This window comes from Polistes dominula, unplaced genomic scaffold (assembly GCF_049000335.1).
Source record: "Polistes dominula isolate Pdom_NZ unplaced genomic scaffold, Pdom_raw_medaka contig_32, whole genome shotgun sequence".
Classification (NCBI taxonomy): Eukaryota; Metazoa; Arthropoda; class Insecta; order Hymenoptera; family Vespidae; genus Polistes; species Polistes dominula.
The window spans coordinates 2,291,314-2,310,331 of NW_028300880.1; the positions used below are offsets into that span (position 1 = coordinate 2,291,314).

Here is a 19,018-nt window from a genome sequence, read left to right on the forward strand (position 1 = left end):
ACTACTACTACTACTACTACTACAAACTTACTACAACATGTACTGCACTTATTGCACTACTACTGTACTTACTAAACTTGCTATTAAAACATTTACTGCACATATTAAACTACTATTACTACTATATTTACTACTACATTTACTAAACTTACTACACTTACACTTACATTTACTACACTTATTAGACTACTACTACTACTACATTTACTATTCTTACTACACTACTACTACTATTATTATTACTATTACTAATGTTTCTATCCCTACTACTACTACCTTTTACTACTACTACCTTTTACTACTCTTACTATTACTAATACTAATACTCCTACTCTTACTACATTACTACTACTACTACAACCTTGTTGGTGTTACTATAGGACGCAGAGCACGCTACTACTTTACTCGTTCTTGCAGATAGTTTAGTCGTGGCGCAGCGCTCGTGGCGTGCACTTCGAATGCGTTCCGCGTTCTTTCGTATTTAACATCTCTCTTTCTCTCTTTGATTATTTTATTTTTATTTAATAAAAAAAAATGTTTTAATATCTCGTGTCAAAGAAACAAAAAAGAAAATTGTTTCGACGAGTTACAATAAAAAGTTTAAAAAAAAGAGAGAGAGAGAGAGAGAGAGAGAGAGAGAGAGAGAGAGAGAGAAAGAAAAAGAGAGAATACAATTTTTGGATAGATTTAAAAAATATTCGTGAATTTTAGTGACACACATATACACATATACACATAAACATACGCAGCAACGTGATATGATTATCGTCGTCAGTGTTTGGTGTTCATATTATCTATCGATATATTTGTTTAATTAAATTCATTCTCATTGGATGGTGTAAAATATCACTCTCTCGATGATTATTTTCGATTATCTTATTTTCTAAGAGAGACAGAAGAATTTGATTAGTTTTCATTAGTTCATTTATTATTTGTTCTTACGTTTTTACAACACACACGATCAATCCAAATATTCTCTAAGTGAGTATTATTATTTTAATAAATTATTTATATAATTTTAACTATATCATAGAATGATTGTGTTTGTTTCACACTTTTAAGATAAAACTTATCAAAATTAGATTCTTTTTTTATCTTACACTCTCTCGTTGTGAAGATAAAACAAAACCAAAAATTACTGATCAAAATTCTTTCTCAACATTTTTTCAAACATATAATTCGAGTGTATTTTCTTTTTTTTTTCGAATTAAATTACTGAAAAGAAAAGAAAAGAAATATTTAATAAAAAATATGATGTTTTCTGATTGGACATTTTGTTTTAATCGTTTTCATCCATCTCTTTTCTTTTAATTTTCTTGGCACGCATATATACATCCGGACAACGTACCGGACAACACCACACACTCTGATTTCACTTAGACTTCAAATTATATATCATACATATATATATATATATATACAAGACACCTTTACAGTCATTCTAACAACCTCCCCCTTCCCACCCCTTTCGAACACCTTTTTCTTTTCACCAGCAATCAGGACATTCCTTTTGGTAATTACCGTATCTCCCAACAACAACTAACTACATTTCTTCTTCCAGTATTCTCAACTTTGAGTGTCTGTTAATGCGACCAATCAAATTCTTTGAGTAACTTAATTAACTTATAAATGTTACATTTCAAAATCATTCCTGTAGTTCGTGATTCATCATTCGTTAATTGTTCTTCGTTTATCAAAAAAATTAAATTGACATTTTAAAATAATTTATCAATGTAATTAATCAAATTGCTTGAGGTAAATTAATTATGTTTCTAAGTAAAGTTAAATTATTTTTAAACGACTTATGTTTATTCATCATTGAATCATTCTTTACTTTCTATTCATAAAAATATAAAATTAATGTCAAAAATTGACAGATTGAATTGTTTCAATTATTTAAATAAATTACAAATTATTTTTAAACAATTTATCATTTGTAATTCATCTTTCATTACTGTTTGTTAATAAAAATATATTAATTAATATAAATAATCAGCAACAAACGTGACAAAATTAAATTTATCCAATTTAAACAAAATTGCATATTATTTTTAATTATTTCATTTGTCAATTGTCATTCGTAAATTAAAATCTATAAAAATAATGTTATAAATGACATACTGACAATGATTCAATGTCACTTGTCATTATTCAGTTTGATAGTTCATTCCTTGATAAAAATACAAAGTTGATACTGTCATTCTCTATTTCTTTCTCTAATTTCAACTTCTAACATCCTGTGACTCTTGATTGTTTCCGACATATCTGGGATAAAACGATTATTCTTAACCAAGTCAAAAATCATAGGTCTTTACTATTAAAATTGTCTAAGTTTGTATGTAATTGTGCTTTCACTATACTAACCTAAGTTTTAACAAAAACGTATGACCCAAATAAACCAACAAAACTAAACAATCGTCAACCATACTTTGCTATAACTTTTTCAATTCAATTTATTATTATTATTATTTACATTATTATTTATGTAAAATATTATTAATCATTCTTTAAAAAAAATTCCATTAAAATTAAAATGTAGAGAAATGATATCACGTTACAAAAAAAAAAAAAAAAAAAAAAAACAGAACAAACAAAAAGTTTTCATTTAACCTGACGATGACAATAATTTCTAATCTCCAATTTTTTCTTCAAATAATTTAAATATTTAATTATTATTAAATGTTCCCTAATAATTTTAAATATTTAATATTAAATTTTCAATTTAATTCAAATTATCCATTTTTGAATAAAAATTGAGAATTAATGATATATACATATATATATGTGTATATATGTATGGTGTTTTTAATTGCAGATAAAATGTTGAAACACGTGTCGGTGTCGCCATGGAGAGGGCGAGCAGACAGTGTTAGCCTTTCATCATCTGGTGGTGCTAGTAGTTGCGGAAGCGGAAGTCCAACCCCTGGTCACACACCACCACCCTCTAGAGCATCATCCTGTGCATCTTTGGCACCCTTAACAGCACTCTCAAGTTTTTCTCCAGCCGATACGGCGCCCCAACAGGTGAGAATACATTGTAAACATTTACTTTTTTTTTGTATAAACAAAAATCAAACCACCATTACTCCCAAGTTACCCCCAAGTCATCTCCCAGACCCTACCCAATAGAATGTTTAAGATTCTTATACGTTGTTCAACATACGAACGCACATGTCAATCATGTCTGATTTGAACGAAAATAAAATTCAATTTTTTTTTGAAATTGTACAAGAGTGAAGTATTATTTTAAATTAAATTAACAATGAAAATGATGACGCGAGTTTAATTTACGTGACGCATATAACAAACGTTTTTAATATTTCTCGTGATACTTTTATTACCAGCTGGACCACCACCACGTGTGTCCTTGGACAACGATGATGATGATGATTATGATGATATTAATATGTACCGACGATTAACCTTTTTAATCCAAATTACTTTTTTCTGTGTTGTATACACACATACGTAAATGTGTCTGTATATAACGATACAACAACGATGATCTTTTATTAATGAATTTTTTTTTTTATATTAATTATTTTTATTTAATTATATTTATTATTCTATCCAGTTACCAACCAACCAACCAATTTATATTTAATTTTATTATTTATTATGCTATCATCATCTTTTATCAACAATTTTTATTAATTTGATTTTGCAATCATATTTAATGAAAATTTACAATTTCTCACGATAATTTTTAAAATCCCTTTCCCTTTTTTTTTTTTTTTCTATTCTCTTATTCGTTGCAAGTAGAAAACGTGTGCGGTTTCGCATTCCTTTTTGCGAGTAAAGAGAGAAGGAGAGAGAGAGAGAGAAACATGAGTCTCTTGAGGGCTTTTATCCCTAACACAAGATGTTTAAGAAGGACCCCGCTGATATTTATTTTTCTTTTACATCTGCTTCTTAACATAGACATACATACACGTACATACACAAATACACATATGAATTAAACAACACTCATTCTCCCATTTCTTATATCAATGCTTACGGAAATGAGATTTTTCATGAAGTCACTTATCTAATATACTGTAAAACATGAAATATAATAAATCATTTCAATGATTTAACCAAAAAAAAAGAAAAGAAAATATAAAAATGAAAAAAATTACAACTAAAAAAAGGGGGGATATCCGTTTGACTTTTGTTTTTTAATATTTTCATTCTTTTTGTTGTTGTAATATTCGATTTAAAAACAACATTGTAATAATCTTGTCTTAATAATTATTATAATTGTTGAATTATGATTCAACCTTCTTTACAACCACCTTTTCCTCTCCCCCTCGCTCCACCACCACCACCACCACTGCCTTCCCTTTCTCATCCTTTTTATCCTGAAATCATTATTGTGTTATTCTGCGCGAGTAACCAACCTACCAACCATTTTTTTTCTTCTTCTTCTTCTTTCTCTCTCATCTTTTAATACTCACGCGTAAATACAAAGAATTTCAACTCTGTTCGGATGATCCGATGTTACACACTATGACCCGTTTCACACGCGACTGCACAAAGGTCGTAGAAAACGCACCGTTTTATTCCGTTATATACACTACCTAACATTTTTTATATTTTAATTTACTAATATTTTGTTCTTATCTCTTATTGTTATTGTACATGTTTATATTTTTTGTTCAATTATTTATTCAAAATTTATTGAACATTTATTCGTCAAGTTTGTCTCCGCTCCCCCCCTCCCCTCTACGTTTATTTTAATAAAATTCTAAACTCAATCCCCATTCCCCTTTTCTATTTTACATTTTGTACTCACATTTATTTGTATTTTTTGTTAAACATTATATTAATATTAATATTAATAAAATTAGTTTTTAAATTAATATATTATTTATATAAAGAAAATAATAATATTTTCAAAGAGTGCAAAAAACAATTGACAAAATTACTTTAAAGTTGTAGAATTTGTGATAAATTACAATTTTAAGCAACCCCTACTATCATAATATTAAATTTTATTAACAAATACATTTCTCATCATCCCAATAAATTAATTTATAATAATTAATAATATATAAATGTATAAAATGAATAAAAACAAATATTCTTTTGATATCATTTACCGAACCATTTTAAACGAACTTACGAATAAAATGCACGAAATCATTTTCGATCTCACACATTGGGACTGTTTAAGAAAAACATTTTAGAGGTGTAAAAAAAAAGAAGAAAAAACAAAAAAAAAGAAAAATAATATCTTTGTGTTGGTAAGTGTTAAAGGCAAGAGTTCCCTCGTTTTCAACCAAGAAGAGTTGGTCTCAAAGCTCGTAGTAAACCTTCCATCTTTTTTGCCTATCTATCTATCTATCTCTCTTTCTCTCTTTTTCTCTTTCTCTCTCTCACGAAGAATTCTCTGTGAGAACCCCGCATACCGAGCGTCGCACATTGCGGCCAACTCACAATGAGAAGTTGAAAAACTATACGAGCTGCGTTTACCCTTGCGGATCCACTTAATCGCTCTTATTCTATCCCTTTTCTTACTATCCTTGGCCAATATTATTGTGATCAAACTTTTTAAACGTTCCAGTATTTCATTTCTCTTTCCATATTGATTCTAAAGAAAGAAAAAACAAAGAGGAGTCTAAATTGAAATCAAAAATCAATTTCAAATGTTCAACTGCAAGGTTGAGTGCAAGTGAAAAAATTTTTTACTTTCTGTAAAGATTTGTAAGGATTCATAAAACAAGAACATTGATTTCAATCGAAGAACAAGTCAAAAATTTCAAATAGAAATCGAAAATCAATTAGAATTGTTCAACGTTAAAGTTGCAAGTGAAAACTTTTTCAACCGATTCACCCTTTTGTTCAATTTGACTTTTATTTTTATTATAATTATCCTTTCATTAAACAAAAATACCAATTTTAATCGAAGCAGAAGTAGAAAATTTCAAATAGAAATCAAAAATCAATTGGAATTGTTCAACGTTAAAGTTGCAAGTGAAAACTTTTTCAACCGATGGTATCTTTTTCAACTAATTCATCCTTTAATACAATTTTTCTTTTATTTTTATTATAACTATTATTTCAATCAACAAAAATACCAACTTCAACTGAAGAACAAGTAAAAAATTTCAAATAGAAATCAAAAATCAATTCTAAATGTTCAACAGTAAAATTGCAATGCAAGTGAAAACATTTTTAACCGATGACAACCCTTTAATTCAATTTTTCATTTATTTCTATTATATTTTTTTTTATAAAACAAAACCACCAATGAAAAAGAAGAAGTAGAAAAAGCACACGCATGCATACTACACACATACATAGAAACAAACTGTTACAAAGAGATACGAAACTAACTGTGATTCTGTTTTATCGTCAAATTTTTATCCATTCAATTTTATTTTATTTTTTGTTTTTCCAAAAACCAACGTGCAACGTCATACCGCTCGATCGTATTAGTTGCATCATAAAATTCTCAATAATAATAATAATTGCAACGTCATGTGCATAAAGAAAGAGAAAGAGAAAGATGGAATATATATCCGATCATGCTACTAGCAAGATCTTCCACGATTAGTTCTGGTTTTTGAAACGAGTATAGGATAAGAAGATAAAATAAACGAATTGAAGTTTAATCCAAATGCTGTAAATTTTTGTTGAAGAACATCGATCATGTTCTTCAACTATGATTACATTAATTACTGAACCGATATATCTCTATCATGCAAAATGCAAATAGTCTGACCGATATTTGTTGTTTTTTAATCAATCTTTCATATAAATCACCGTTAAACTTCAAAACTATTAGTGATGATTATTAAGTAATATTATTTTTTAAACAATAATATAAAAATTCATTTATATATATATATATATATATATATATATATATATATATATATATATATAATTTGAATATAATAATTTCATTTTTGTTCTTATTAAATGGTTTTATATATTTAATAACATTAAAACAAAATTTTAATTAACCTTTTGAGTACTGATTACTTTTAACTAAAATGTTTTTGTACGAACGGAATAATTTATTAATAAAAAATTATATTTAACAATTAAAATTTTTGTTTCTGTGAATATTAATTTAATTAATTAATATAAACATTACACATACTCTGGTAATTTTTACCAAACACATATATACGTCCATAGCACTTTAAGGGTTGAAAATAATTATTCTCATAATATATTGTTTTCAATTTTGCAATATGAATAATTGTTACACCTGCAACTGTTCCCAAAAAATAAATAATAATTATATTCCTATGCAAATAATTAAAACGATTATTATTTTGATTTCGAGAAAGGGTTTGGTTTCATGTTCATTTTCAACCACACATATGCAAAAAAAAAAAAAATTGAGACCATCTGAAACAAGTGGACAACACGAATGGTAATATAATCTGATGGTAAAAGTTAACTCACACTAAATAATACCATTGGACAGGTAGAAAAGCGTACTGCAGCAAGTTTCGTTCCGCTGTTGTTCCCTTGTAACCAGAATATAAGTCCCAACACAACAATAATAACGACATATATATAATATATACATGTATATCACACACAACACACACACACACACAAACACACACACAAATATATATATATATATACATTATACTTTGTTACTCGCCCTCGCACAACGACATCCGGCGCGGTAGCCCGTGTTTCCGCTTTTCTTACACTCCCGAGAGTTTTGCCATAGTCTGCCACTGTCGACTCTCAATCGTACAAACATCTACTCTTTTTTTTATTTTTTTTTTTTTATTTCTTTCTCTCTCTCTTTCTCTCTTTTGTATTAACAAAAAAAATTCTTTACTTTCAGATCAAATTTAAAATCTAACTAAACTATCAACATCCATTTTTTCATTCTTCGTTAATTGTTTTATTTATTTTTATTTAATTTTAATTATCAATTAGTTTGTTGTATTTTTTTATATAATTTAAAATTTAAGTATTTTTTAAAAATTATTAATTAAAATTATAATATTATATTAAATGTATCATATTAAATTTTATTTTTTTATAAAATTTTGTTTCATTTGTCAGAGATTTTATGGGATTTTTAAAATAAACTATAAAAAATATATACACACAGACTGCTAGACAATAACCTAATTAAAATTCCATTTAAAACCACCCTATGAGAAAAATTCTACATAAACCTATAAAACAATGGGGAAACATGATTTGTGAAGAACTTTGTAAGAAATATGAAATCTTTATCTGCTTCTTTTCTTTTTTTTCAAATGTATTATTTCTATTTTAATGTCTCGAACTATCAGGAAGTTAAAATTAGGGGAAGAAAGATATGGGAATGATAAATCGTCTCTAATGTGTTAATTATCTATGGCGTTGGTTGGATATCACTAAACCCGCATGATTGCTAGACACGAACGAAAGTCCCCCGTCAAGGTTTTCTTTTCAACGTGAAAGGTTTTTTTTTATTTTTTAAATAGTATATGGATAACAATGGCTTGTAATCAGGATATGGTTCATCCTGAGGTCCTTGCCCAGAACCAAGGATACTTCCCTCATCATATTGAAGGACAATTATAACGCTATTGTTTAATCCAATATATTAATCATCATATTTGATTATAATATTCATTAATAATCGTTTCTTATTATTCATCAGTTTATTATAAATATTTCAAGTATTTTTAATTAATTTTAATTATATAATAATATTTTAAATTTAAATTACACGAATTTTATATTTTTATATTTAATAATTATAAATGTTAATTAATAAAGTTATAATATATATATAATAATAATAATATAATTTTATATATTTATAATAAATATATAATAATTTATAAATAATAATATAATTATTATTTAAGGGTTAAATCTGTTTAAATAATATTATAATATTATTTATTATTTAATTTATATAAAATTAATAATATAATAAATATAATAAGTGTTAAAATAATTATTAATTTCATTTAAATCTATTTAAAGAACACTAAACGATTTTTGGTTCTCATTTTTTATTTTTTTAGTTTTTTTAGTTTTTTTTTTGTTAAATTTATTTTCACACGTTATTTCAAGTATAATTATAGGTTTATTACAAGTTAGTTTAAGGCTCTTTTTCGTTCTAATACTCGGTCGAACAAAAACGTAGAGAAAGCAAAAAAATAAAAAAAAAGAGAAAAAAATCAACTCTTCCAAGCTTGTGATTCTTAAAAACGAATTGAGAGTATAAAAAGAAGAAGAAGAAGAAGAAGAAGAAAAAAAAACGATGCTTCTTTGAGTAAACATTTTTTTAACGAGTATAAAAAAGTAAGAAGAAGAAGAATAAGCAGCTGCAAAAAAATAACTTAAACATTCGTAAAATCTAAAAGAACAAATATAAATAATCGGTTCGAAGAAAGAAGAAGAAGAAGAAAAAAGAAGATGAAAAAATAAAGAAGAAATTAATTCGAGAGAAATAATTTGGAATTATAGTAGTAATCCTCCCACCTATTACATAACATGGTAGTTTTGTTGTAATAAGATTAATAAATTACAGGAACCCTTCTACAAAAATTGTTTCGTTTTAAAATGATACAAAAATTACACTAAAAATAAATGTACAATCAAATTAAATTAAATTAAATTAAATTAAATTAAATTAAATCAAGTAAAGAAAACATAAAATATTAAAAATAAAAATTAAATTAACTAAAATAAAATTAAATTAAAAATTAAATTAACTGAAATAAAATTAAACAAAATGAAAAAAAAATATAAAATAAAATAAAATTAAATTAATTAAAATCAAATCAAATAAAATACAATTAAATTAAATTAAATAAATATATGCATATAATAAAATATAATATAAAATTAAATAATATATTTATAATAAATATATAATATAATATAAACGTATAATATAAATATAAAAAATAAAACAATCTAAATCTTACATACCTAATTATAAAAATATTATAATAATTATAATAATTACATTAAAAAATAATATGAAATATAATAAATCATTGTAAATTATCATTGATCATTAAATGATGATATAAAACGTAATCAAAAATCTCAAGATTTAAAATCTTAAGATGGTTTCTACTATTATTAATATTTCCGTACAATTTAAGTACCAAGAATTAAACTTGGGCTTTGGTTTCCGTCCTGATAAATAATCCCGTTTGTTCGTTTAGTTAGTTTGAAACAAACGCGCCACTCGGAATAAATAAAATCGTTAAATTACTCCCCTTCGTCTTCTTCTTCTTCTTCTTCTTCTTCATCGTGGGTTTATCTGCATCCTCGAGTGTGTCTCGACGTTATCTAGACTTTTAATTTTCCCTTATCTATGCCGTTTACCCGTTTTTCCACGAAACTACGAGACCCTCGGTAAATTCATCGTTTTCAAATCAAACCGAGAGTTGTTAAAAAAAAAAATATATATCTAAATATACATACGCACATACATGCATATATACATATATATTTTGTTTAAATGAATTTAATAATATTTAAAAAAAAAAAAAAAAAAATCTTTTAAGAAACTATCTAATCTTACAATTTGTATTTAATTTTTTAAATTAAAAACAATTTTATTACACGAAAATAATTTCTTCTTTTTTTTTTTTACAAAACTAAAATAATAATTATTTATCTTATCGAAATAAAAATAAAAAGAATGAAAGAAATTGATGACAAATTATCAATCATGTCTTCTATTTTTAACGACAAAAATAAAATTAATTATAATTATTTGTAATTATTTAACTAGAATAAACAAGAAATTAAATAAATTATTTCAATCAAATCATATTCGTAAAGATTAAAAAAGTTTTGATTCAAAATCATTACGAGAAAATGATTCCATACGAATCGTGACGTAACATGATTTATAAAAATGTTTAAAAAAAAATACTAAAAAAAAAAAAAAAAAAAAAAATAAGAAAGAAGAATGAACTCATTAAGAGTACGATCTTTCATTAATTCAAACGCCTCATGAATAGTCCAACTTTTACAACGATAACGAGCTTATTTCTTCCACGATAATAACTTTCTACACTTCTATACTTACGTTATACTGATAAATAAGAAAAATATATAATAATAATAATAATACATTAAAATAGTACTCCGATATTTGCGTCATTCATGATCGGATACACTTCATTGAAATTCCAAACATTCATTAATTGTTATCTCATTTTAACCAATACAAAAAAATATAAAAAAAGTTCATTTAATTAAACAAAATGAAAACCACACCCACACACAAACACACACACACACACACACATAAAAATCAAAAAAACGATATGCAATCGATCGATGACATCTAATGTTTATCTCTAATTGTAAGACAAGGAACAAATGTGTGTTAATTAAATATACGAGATTTATCTCGAGATAGATCGAAAGATTGCACTAATACAACGACCTTGGTGTTCATAACATTCAGCAAGTTTCATTTCTTGGCCAAGGTCGTTCGATGATAATTCCAACCGATTGAAACAGCCGATACATATATTCACACATACATAGATACATTCATATGTTTAAAACGAAATTACATCCTTGATTTGAGAAGTAGCAACTGTGAACCGGAATTTGTTGCTTAACATCCGCGTAATCGTTTTATTACGTAACGCGAAACGATTCCTCCATGTGTCACCTTTCAAAGTACGTTTCTAAGGATAATAATCCATTAAAAGAAGATTTGCTTAAACATTAGCAAAATTATAATACTTAATAATCTGATTCATAAGGTTTCCAATTTCTATATCATCCTTGAAAACTATAGACTCATTAATAATTCATATATTGAATTGAAACGATGATCATCACGATGATGATGATGATGATGATGATGATGATGATGATAATTGAAGTTGAGTTTCAAATGTATCATCTTATGTTAGATACGTTCAATTACTTTACATTTATTCGACTTCAATCAGTGATAAGTTAAGTTAATCAATGATGAGTTAAGTTAATCAATGAAAATGAATTTTTCAAATAAAAACATACCAAAAAATTAATTATTATCTTATCTAACATAAGTTTTTAATCGATACGATAAGTTAACAATGTTCTAACTAAATTATGGTTGTCTTGAGAATACCATTGATCGAATTAAAACTCAACAAGCAAGAGTGGTAGTTGTTGTTCACTTGCAATGAATTCGATTGGATAAAACAACGTAGGGAATAAACTCTAGGTCGATTGGTAAGAATCATTCGAATACTTTAAGCATGAATGTCGTCCTTTGGGATTGGTCGTGGTATCTATGTATTTCTATGTGAGCCTGTGTGTGTGTGTGTGTGTTAAAAAGAAACGGTGAAAGTATTGAATTTTGCACGTGTTACTTGCGAATGCAATATAAGAAAAGGTCTTGGCTAAAAGCTATTTTTACGGAGAATTAAATAACCGGTTCAAGATGATCTTAAAAACAAATTATATTTATTAATATTATATATAATATCAAGGGGGAGGTGTGAACAAAAAAAAAATGGACCATGAAATTGAATTTTACATTTCGTAAAGTTCATCCAAAAAGAAAAAGAAACGTATGGAAATTTTTGAATTCTTATGCAAGATAAGTACGTAAGTTTTCTTCGAACTAAACACTATGATTATATTTAGAAAAGATACTTTTTTTTTTTCCTCATTCAATCGAACTTCTATCTTTCTTTCTGTTCATGATGAAATTACGATGTTTTCACATTGCGAACACGTGCTAATGCATTTGAACAACATCAATTTATGTATAAATGTATACAATAAGTAAATACATAAAAATTTACGTAAAACACACTGACAGTGTTTTAATAGTCAGAATTGCCAAATTGGCTTATGTGTCATTGTTGGTTTTTTAACATGGTGATGACAATGGTGTCAACGAGTGGGACGATAAATTGCTATTCTGAGTATATCTCATTCGACAACCTTGGAATCGAATTCCATAAGAGTATCAAATTGTATATTCTTTAAATTATTTATTCTACCACCCCCCGCACCCCCCCCCCCCCAATAAAAACAATAAAATTCAATTTCATGGATTGTTAAATTTAAAAAGAAATATTTTGTATATTTTAACTTGTAATATAAAATTCATTTATGTTTGTAAATGTTTTCTAATCTTTACAATTCATTTAAATTTGTATAAATATATATACAATTATATACAATATAATATATAAAACAAATATAATTGTATAAAACAAATACATATAATATAATTTGATACAAATATAAATGAATTTTAGAGGTTAGAAAAATTCTACATCCTATTTAAAGTGTATTATTCAATTCTAAATTATTCAAAGTTAAACCTGAATAAAAATTATTATAAATAATAAAATAAAAATATAAATAATTACAAAATAAATTTATACAAAATATAAAATAATTTAAAAAAAAAGAGATAAATCTAACAAATTGTAAAAATATAACACTTCGTTTGAAATTCACTTTCACGAACTTCAATAAAACTTTTGAACAAAACATTTCACCAACACTTTCTCTTAATTTTTCCCATTAATCAAACGAATTGAACCCCTCCCTTTCACCCCCTAAAAACAAGCCTATTTTAAATTAAAACATCACAAAAAGTATGATCCCATTGACTTCAACAAAATTAGAATAAACTCATTGTTTTTCTATTATTCTTATATTTTTTTTTTGTACGATGTGAATCAAACATCTGGCAAAACAAAACGAAACAAAAGAAAGGAAAAATTTAAAAGGAAAAAATAAAAATAAAAGGGTTAAGGTAGAAAAGAATTGCGGCGAGGTTACTGGTTAACCTGCAGATGGTCGAGCATCTCATTCGTGCAAAGCTGAACAATGAACTATTGCGACACTTAACATTCTTGGCGTATGGCTTTCCTGAACTCCAACTGAAAGTTGGAATGGGGTTCGAATAATGATACCTTGAGAGATCCTGACTCTACAATGCTTGAGGGCCAAACCTAAACCTCCCCACAATCCTCCTCCTCTCAACCAACCCTTTTCACCTCACTCTTTCTCTTTCTCTTTCTCTTTCTCTTCAATGCGGTCAAATATAAGAAGAGGAAGAAAAAGGAGAACAAAGTTAGACACAGTCACGTTTTACACAGTACCACTTCCGATCTGAGAACGGAATACAAAGACATCGATTCTCGTAGACCAATGTTTCATAAAAAAAGGAAGTTTCAATACTCAGAAGAACGGGAGTAAGAGGGGGTTAAGGAAGGTCGTGACATACACATACAAATTTTAATATAAATTCAATTCATAAATTTCTAACTACGAATACAATTTCATTTCTATGTATATAATAACTTCAAATATTTATCTAAGAACCATAGTCGTAAAAAACGATGTCCTAACCTTAAAGAAAGTTTCATGATAATCAAACAATTGTCAAAAGAAATTGATATCAAAGCTATCCCTTCATACTGATCGATATATCCCTTTTTCCTGAATTACTTATATTGAATTTGAAACATTCAACACAATACACAATGGTCCTACTATTTCAACTATGAATCATCATGATCAGCATCGTATTGAAAAAAAATATATATAATACTTTATAGCATGAAAATGATATCAGAATATTTTCAATCATCATCTGCACACGTATCAACAATAATAATAATAATAAAATAAGTGGCTAACCTGTTGGCAAGTTAACGTGTACTTACAATACAAGAGAGACAAGTTTTAGCCACCATACTGAACAATAAAATAAAAACAATTTAGAAATATCTTACCTAGGGTAAGTCTCGCGTTACTTCTACACTCAACCACAGGAATTAATCATCTCGTTTCTTCCTAGATTCTTCCTTCAATCTTTCTTAGTAAGCATCGCTTACCAAGCGTTTTCTATTCCGCTTTCGATTCTCAACCTAACCTTTCTATAAAAAAAAATAAAACATCGTCTTTTTTTTTTATTTTTCTTCATAGAAACCGAGAAAACCATACCTTTTTTTATTTTTATTTTTATTTTTGTTGCGCTTTTCATCTTCAGTTACCGTTAATATCATACGATCAATTATTTAACCCTTTCAGTGTTAAATATCGAGTTGTTTATTATATTTATTATATTTAATAAAAGAATTATTAATAATTATATTTAATTAACAATCATATTAATTACAAGAAGAAGATATTTAATAATTAAAATATTTTTAATATAATTTTCATATGACAAAATACAAAACAATAATACAATACTCAAACTAACATTATTACATTATTTAATATTCCTATTAACAAACGCATATATGCGTCTACAACACTCAAAGGGTTTTATTAATTTTTTAATTAAAAAAGAAAAATTATATTTTGAATTTTCCGCTCTCCAAATAATGCAAGCCACACAAACGAATTTAGGTTAGATTATATTCTAACCTTTGATTCATATATTTGTTTTTAGTTTTGATTTTTTATCTTTTTTTTTTTTTTTAATTATCTATTACTATATCTATACTACTTTTTAAGATAATAACATGGCAAAATCTTTCCGTTTCATTAATAAATAGCGAGAGTATAATACTGGAAGGTCCGGTATATGTGAACAGCAGGGCTGGTTCCGACCATCTGGCACACAGTGGGTCCCATTGACTCTTTCTTTTTACGATGACTTTACCTCCTCATCCTTCCCTCTCCTTTTTCTTCTTCTTCCTCCCCTTTCTCTTCACACCACCACATTTTACATCGTTTGGCGTCACATTTTATCTTTTCGAGATATCAATGAACTCAACGTTCGAGAATACGTTAGTTTACTGATAACCAAGTTTACTCTCTCTCTCTCTCTCTCTCTCTCTTTCTATCGTTTAGGGCTAACATAAGTCAACGTTTATAAATTATGACAGGAAAAGTAATGTTAACTGAAATAATACCACATCCCTTTTATACATTGTTTCAAATTTCCTTTATAAAATGATTCATAATCTAATATGACGTATTTATCACAATTATTAATATTTATAGATTAATATAATATTTCCTCTGTTGATTATTATTTTAAAAGGGGTTCCAAGATTATTATTAAGACAATAGTACAACCCTTTTGATTACAATTTTGTCGAGAAGAATCCTAAAGTGAACCCTAATTTTTAATCTACACTTATGTATTTGTGTAACACATATAAGTTTGTATATATATATAGTGATCGAATTTAATAGGGGGTTCGGACCCGTTGATCCAGAGAATATTGGCCTGTTCAAAGGCTGACCGGATGGAAGATAGAAAAAGAACGAAGGGTTCGAGACAAGCGGAAGTTCGATCCGTGTCTCCGGACCAAATACATGACACAGTTGGTCTCTCATTTGTTTCGATGCAATAGCAACATTTTCATCCTAAACTGGGTTTGACCGGAAGTAATGTATATGTAATCTAACCTTTTTTTTGTACACGTAATGAAATATATTCTTGTTGCACACAATAAATAAAAAAAGGAAAATCAAATGCATTTTAATTAACGTTTTGTTTGAACGATAACGAACAATTATTTTTTAATAATAAATCTTATAATGTTATTTGTTTAACAATTTCTACTTTAAAATAATAAATAATTAAAATATTCGAAACTTAATTTGTTGCAAACATTTTTGAGACAATTATCAAACATAACCTACCCTTTTTAAGGGGGGTAACATAATTGCATTGTATCTAACAGGTGCTACTTTAAATAAAATAAAATAAATATTAATTAATAAATTAATAATTAATTATTACTTTATCATATAAGGTATACAACCTAAATACCACCATAAAACAATTGATAACTACAAATCTAACCTAAAAATCATACCCAACATACTCAAAATAACCAAAAAAAAAAAAAACAACAAATTCTATAAAATCGGAATAAAAAATTAAAAACATATGAGAAAAATAAGAAAAATAATAAAGAAGCAGATAGACACAGTGGTTGTATTCATACTGTCGGTGTTCGTTTATTAAAGTATTAGATGTAATACATATATAAATGCATAAGACACATATATACAAACATAAATAGTTTGTGATATCGTGTGAGAACGGTCAGTGTACCGTGTCGGTGTTCACGCATCTTTTTCTGACTAACACACATAACACAACATACATCTTTATCTTTCAAACTACAAATACATATCCATATATATATATATCTTCATATACATATATATCTTTTAATACATGGGGGTCCCCCCGGTTGAAAACACGTAAACGTTGGTAATACACGAGTAGGCTCAGTAGCGTACGTGTTACGATGTATTATGAGTTAAACAACGTAATGATAGGCACGGCGCCAGTACCAAGGCGTATCTTCTTTTTTTTCTTACTGCAATCTAACGGGTGTCTCGATAATTCAACTTTCTCTTTCTCTCAATTAAATATTGTTAAACAAAAAGGAGAAGAAGAAGATGATAGAACAAATCAGTGTAACATACATCTGTTACACTTTAGAAATGGGAACAAACTGAACGAACGATTATTAATTGGGTGGGGAAAGGGGTGAAAAATGAAAAGGGAAGGGAGAAATCATATATACAAGATAAATGATTCAACTTCACGATCTTTCAAATTCGAGTGTTCCTATGACGTAGAGGAAGAATTTAAACGGTTCCCTACTATTACCCCGGGAAACAACAGTTTCCGGTGCAATGAACTCGAAAACTATACTTTCTGTTATTAAAGAGTGTAACTTATTATTCCTATGGTAAATTTGACCAATGGGGTAAAGCTCGATATTTGTAATACTATTAATAGGATTCTTAACTACTTGCTAAGGGTTACTAACAGACTATAACATCATGGTTAGTTTATATTTATGATTTGAAAGTGCAGGTGCATTGCTAATGCACCTGGCGTCTCTCTAAGATTAAATTCTAATAATGTTATGATGATAATGATGTTTAATAATAGAATTATTGTCAAATAAACAATAAATCAAATGTGATTACAAAATGTTTAATTATTGCAAATGAAATTAGAATAACGATTTAGTGTTAAATAAATGATGATTAGGGTCATTTTAAAATGAATCGTAGTAATCAGAGAAAAATGTATATGGTTTTGATGAAACAATGTTGCAAGATTTGAAAATATTAAACAATTTGTATCGGTTTATTAAGATGTTCAAACGATTACACCCTGATCAGTGAATATAAGACGATACTGAAGACAACGATGATGATGATGATCATGACGATGATGATGATGATGATGATCAAGAACAAACTCAGTTGAGGAGGATGGATTTTTTGGTCTCGTTTTAGCCTCGCGACTTATTGACACTTGGTCAAGTGAAGTTAAAAGGACGGGTTAAATGAGACATAACAGCAACGAACCAAGATGACGTTCCTTTTATTTTCCACCAATAAACGGTGGATGATATTTTATGAAATTACTCCAAAAAAAAAAGCAAATAAAATATTAAATTAATTAAAACAAAAAAATAATAAGAAAGTATTTTATAATACAAGTATGCAATTTTATTCAAACAAATTGATTTAACTATTGCATGAAATATTTAAATGATGCAAAAATAAAATCCCTATGAAACTAAACGTTCAATTTTGTTTGTTAATTTGATTCAATTTGTTTGAATTTGGATTAAATAATTACTTTGAAATTATTCCTGCAACTTAGTGCATAAGTCTTAACCCTTTTGCAACATTTGTACGATACAAAAACAAAAACCCCTATAAAACTATTGATTAAAATGAATTAAAAAAATAACAAAAAGGTTGATTAACAATAATGTATTATTTTTTCCATTAATACGACCAATTTATTTGCATAAATAATAACCCTTCAAAACGTTAATACGATGCCCAAATAAAACCCCTACAAAATGTGATGTTCGTTAAAGTAATTCTGATTAAAACCAAAGGGAAAGTTTTTGTTATTTTGGGGAGGAAGGAGAGGGGGGAGGGGGGAAATCCTAATTGCAGATTTCGTTTTGGTTGGTTACCTACGAATTATTTCTTTCTTTCTTTTGAATAATTCATGAAAACCTTCTGATCGTATGTATACGTGCTGAACAGTACCTTCTTTACCCCCACCCCTTTCCTTCCCTTTTATTACATAGTGAAG

At 27.1% G+C, this 19,018-nt stretch overlaps 1 protein-coding gene across 1 annotated transcript in view; it reads left to right on the forward strand.

Moving 5' to 3' along the window:
- Positions 1 to 408: 408 nt before the first annotated feature.
- rau (RA domain-containing protein rau) overlaps positions 409 to 19,018 on the forward strand; it is a 43,133-nt gene continuing 24,523 nt past the window's right edge. Inside the window, exons 1-2 of the mRNA XM_015321566.2 lie at positions 409 to 981; positions 2,816 to 3,024. Coding sequence (XP_015177052.2) covers positions 2,821 to 3,024 — 204 coding nt within the window. The 5' untranslated portion in view covers positions 409 to 981; positions 2,816 to 2,820. The remainder of the gene's footprint in view (positions 982 to 2,815; positions 3,025 to 19,018) is intronic.